The 5,214-nt window shown below is 31.5% G+C and overlaps 1 protein-coding gene across 1 annotated transcript; it reads right to left on the bottom strand.

The window, feature by feature from the left end:
• Nucleotides 1-1,901: 1,901 nt before the first annotated feature.
• LOC100814035 (uncharacterized) lies at nucleotides 1,902-3,220 on the bottom strand. Its single transcript, XM_006583486.2, has 2 exons — nucleotides 2,787-3,220; nucleotides 1,902-2,411 (listed from the first exon to the last, which is right to left on the bottom strand). The coding sequence occupies exons 1-2, from the start codon at nucleotides 2,882-2,884 to the stop codon at nucleotides 2,129-2,131; spliced, it is 381 nt and encodes a 126-aa protein (XP_006583549.1). The 5' UTR covers nucleotides 2,885-3,220; the 3' UTR covers nucleotides 1,902-2,128.
• Nucleotides 3,221-5,214: the final 1,994 nt, after the last annotated feature.

The following is a 5,214-nucleotide window of genomic DNA, read 5'->3' as shown; positions in this document are numbered from 1 at the left end:
AAAGTTGCAAGTACCATTTATAGTGACAAAAGAAATTTATAGTCACAGTTTTTGTGTCGTACTTATAGATATTTTTCTTGATGATAAGAGTGATAGTTTCTAATGCTAAGAATTGTTGGACCGTAGTTAGCTCAAAGTGATACTGATGCAATCTCAGATGCTGTCCGAAGGACAGATTTATGGGTCATCTCTTTTTCCTTCCTTGTATTATTATATAATATAATATATAGGTTACTGGCATACAAATTATATAACGTTAATTGATATCTTTAATGTCATTTCAGAAGGCAGAAGCCAGTCATATTTGTCTATATTTACATATTTATCTATAAATATACATTTATTTTTGAATTTTTGTTTCTACTATAATAACACTTATTTTATCATGCATTTTTTCTCTTTTCTTTCACTATTTTTCTTAGCTGAAAATGAGTGTAAAAATTTGGTGTGTACTAATTACGCCGTGTGAATATATAAAGAGATTGAGATTTTATATATAGATATATAAGGATGCATATGTACAAAATTGAATAGTTCATTGGTGAAGGTGAGAAGATAAAAAGAGAAAAACAGGACTAATTTGGTTAAACGGAGTTTGGCTTTATGGTGACGTTAAAAAGTCCAAGTGAAAAAGAAATTTGTAGGTTTCTAATAAATGGTCAAAACAGGCATAGTGGAGGCAAATGCCTTATCAATTAATTTGTGTAATTTGGAGATATTTTACAAGCTATACGACTCAATATTGTCCAAACTTGTAAGGAAAGATTATCGTGACTGAAATGTATGGCCTAAAAACAACCACCACAATGGAAGACCCAGTTCTATTTCACTACACTTCACGGCACGTTTTTCTTTCTTCTTTTTTTTTCTCTTCTTAAAATTAAAAAAAGAAAACCCCTTCACTAAAAAAATTCTTGCGTGCATATGGCTACCATTTACAGTTGTTGTTGGCGAGATTGCAAAATGCCACAGTATGTCTTAAAGAAAAGAAAATAGGGAAAAGAACAAATAAATAAATAAAACTTTGAAGGTACGGATTCTATATCTAACTTGCTTGGTGCCAATTCTCCAACTTTACAATCGAGACCCTTCATTTTCTTTTGACATAATAATAGAGATGGCCTAGCAATTAAAGGCCTTCAATGAATCTGCAAAAGTTAGCCAGGTTTCAGGTACTCTGAATTCTTCACCAAAAAGGACCCCAATGCATTCAATTTAGACTCAACTAAGCAAATGGGAGGTTCAACCCTGCCACATAACAGTCAAACCCTTGCACGACCTCTCTCTTTCATATCTATCCCTTATTCAATCTAACTAAACAATTAAAAAAAAAAACAAACCAAGAAAGAAAGAACACTAGGAAACTGTAAATTGATTTGTGTAATACTACTTACCAAATCCTCATGCACATTAGTTACCATATAATAAAATAGTATATTTAATAACTGTTTGTGTAAATGTGTAATGTGTCAACTTATTAAGTAACCTTTCCGTCTCAATTTTGGATTCCATAAAATATAACTTTCCCATCACTTTACCAGTTAACAAATGTCATGCACGAAACCTACTTCATGTACCATGCATTACACGCGAAAACATTTAATAAGAGGAGGGCATGCATGAAAAATCTGCGAATTTGGATTTTTTTTTTCCGATTCCATTTGTATTTATAATAATAGTTTTAATTGCGCCTAGTTATATATATATATATATATATATATATATATATATATATATATATATATATATATATATATATATATATATATACTTTAGTTGAAGAAACAATTATACTTAATTAAGTAAACGAAAAGGGAGATCTACAATCTAGAGAAGAGCTCGAAACTTTTATCATATATAGAGAGAGAGAGAGAGATTATGGGACTAATGATACAATGAACTTGAAGTTTAACAGTTCTTCTATTCACAACTTGATGAAAAGGGACACTCAAAATTAACAAAACAAGTACAACACGCACAAACAAAGTCTTTACAAAGCTACTACTATTTATATATAAACGTACAAAATTAACCCTTTTGACACGCCTAATTAACACTAATATTATATATACTCGTTTTCTCTTATTGTTTAAGGATCGATGCGTTGTTGTTGTTTCTTTTTCCTGGTTTAACACATTACATCCTTGAGAAGCTTATACCTGCGCGTGGAGATTCTCGGCGAAGGCACAGGGCTCTTTCCCTTCTCCGAAGAACCACTCATCTCTTCATGACGATCATGGTGCTTGATTTTCTCGCCGGAATACTCAGAACGGGTCGTCGTTCCGGCGTCATTTCCGGCCACTGGTAATTTCTTCGAATTGGAGCTATGCCTCGAGTAATTTCTCCCCTCGCTTTGGCACCAATCGCATAGCTCTATCTCTGCTAATTCCCCGTAGTAGTTACTACAATACCTGAAAGATTAATTAAGCGCTATGCTTAATTGGCCTCTATGTTAATGATAATCTCAGGAAAAAATTGACAAAATAATTATCTTACATATATATACATGTTGTGTGCATGGTATGTATGAAGATACAAGTTGCTTTAATTGTCATCATTGATAATATATAAAGCTAAGAAATAGTGGCCATGTTGATTATGCGTATGCATACATAAGCATCATGGGATGTGAGAATCAAAGATAGATAGATACATGATGTGTAGTTACATGTAACTATCAAAAATAAAGATATTATTCTATCATATGATCATAAAGAAAGATTTATATGTATGTATGTGTATATGATGATATGATGATGATGATGAAGAAATGAAATTAAGCATACGAGTGTTGGAAACGGTGGCGGCATTTGTTGCAGCGGAAAAGCTTGTCGGGGAAACCAACGTCACCGCACATGCAGCAAACGGTTTGAAGGTCGACCATGGCTGAGAGGAAGAGAGAGAAAAAGAGAGGGGAATTTTTTGATAAGTGAAGTAAAAGGAAGGAAGCAAGAGAGAGAGAACTGAGAAGGAGAGTTTATATAGAGAGAAATTAAGGAGAAGTGGGTTTGAGTCGGTGTATGAATGTGATATAATGTAATATAATAATAAAAAATAATATTTCTTTGTACGATTATACAAAATATTACAAAAGGGGATATATACACAAGCAGACCACAGGTTGCTTGCAGTCGTTTTCAGTTAAGGCAGGGAACCAAGAGAGAGGGAGAACCTTAAAAAAGAAAGAGAGGAAAAGACACTAGCTAGTGTCCTGTGGCTGAGCTTGCTTGATTATTGTTTCTTACCAATATATTCTTGTTTTTTTTTTTATTCAAATGATTCAAATTCTAATTCGAAATAATTTATAATAAATTATCAATTGAATTAGATTTGTTAGACTTTTTAATTTTCTTTTAATTTAGTAATGATTGGTGAACTCTTTTTCTTTTTTACAAAGACTTTATTAATTAATATAAAAAAAATTATTATATGATATCAGATCATATGATTTCAATCAATTTTTATCTATCATCTACATCAAAATTAATATAAAATAAAATAATAAAAACTTAAATTTTAAGTCTATTAATATTTATTATTAATTTTTTAAAGTAAAAATGTCATATACTGACCTAATTTTTTCTTTAAAGTAATAGAAAATAAATCTTAAACTAATACTTTTCTTTTTCTTTTTTCTTTTTTTAGCAAGTTGTATAACTTATTAAATTTATATTTTTATCTCTTTATTTCATTAATTAGGTGTCACTATCAGTATTTTTGTTTTCTTTTATGGTTTCTCTTTTCAACAGTTTTTGTCCGGTGGGTGGGTTTCGGAATTCGCATATAAAAATTGAGTTAGCCATCAAAGGTGGTAGCCATCACAGCCACGCTCCTCTCACTATGAAACACGCATCACAAATCAAAGATTCGTCAGTTCTATGGCGCCAAAACGAGTATAATAATCACGCAACCAGTTGCGCTAATATTGAGGCCGTCTAATCTTGTTAGACAGTAACGGATCAACGTCAACTTACCCAACATGAAATTTATAATATCAAGAGTCAAGTGTTCTTTTTTTTTTTTCCTTAAGAATCAAGTACATATATAAAAAAAAAATTATAACAATTTATCTACCGGCTTAACTAATTAAGTTTGTTAATTAGGAACAAGGAAATCCTCTTTAGTACTTGGAAATAAAAATAGTAATAAATTAAATGCACACCGATTTTCTATGAGAAGCTACTTCTCAAATTTGGTTTTCGAATTATCAATGTAATTTGTTCTACACAGAGATTCTGATTTCTAAGTTTTTCTTTAAAAACTTTGCTGCTATTTCTAAAGTTTTGAAAACTATTTAAAAAAAGAAACTTTTTAATACACGAACTAAGTTGTACGGGTTTAAAATAAGGTTTTTCACTAATCAAAATAAATATACACCATGCACACAAATATGAAAAGCTTCTAAAGAGGATACAACACAAAAACAAAAATGTCACCTCTTTAAAACCTTTTAAACTCTAGTTACATATTGTCCCAACACTTATAGGATTTTCAACTAAGATAATCACCAATTACAAAGGATATTTTTTCTCCTTAAGCCTATTTAGGATTTCACAATATTATTTCCTAACCCTTCTAGGCTGCTTCTCAATTGAGTATTCTCCCCTCTGCTAGTTTGTATTGAGTATTCTCATCTTTCTAGGTCTCCTCTAAGTATTCTCACATCTTCAAGTCTACATTGAGTATTCTCTCTTCTCCAAGACAATACTCTCATCTCTACAAATTGCACACTAGTATTCTCAACTTTCATAGGCCCTTCACCCAATATTCTAAACCTTTACAAGTTTCACTTGATATTCTCACCTATATATGTTTCACTCAACCCTAGTATATTCTTTCACAAGCCTTTCTAGTCTTAACCCCACAACAACCTTGTAGAATCACACAACAAATGTTAGGAACAAGATAATCCCTTAGAATTCGAGGACTAAAGGGAACCTCCAGAAACAAAGTTAAGAAGGAAGCTGTTGATAATTTTTCTCTAATATCATTCATCATACCCGAAGGTTATATATATAGCATACTTGGGGTGCAAAATGAAAAATGTCCAGACACCAAATAACAGAAAGCACTACTATTATAACAGAATATCAGACAAGATATTCTCCTATGAGTGGATGCTACCCACTACTAACCTACCAACATCTTATTCTTCTAACGGATTTCCTAACTTGCTCATAGCCTCTAGCCTATCATTCCCTGACCAATCAAAAA

The sequence above is a fragment of the Glycine max genome, chromosome 7 (assembly GCF_000004515.6).
Source record: "Glycine max cultivar Williams 82 chromosome 7, Glycine_max_v4.0, whole genome shotgun sequence".
Classification (NCBI taxonomy): Eukaryota; Viridiplantae; Streptophyta; class Magnoliopsida; order Fabales; family Fabaceae; genus Glycine; species Glycine max.
This window is presented reverse-complemented; position numbering and strand designations above follow the sequence as displayed.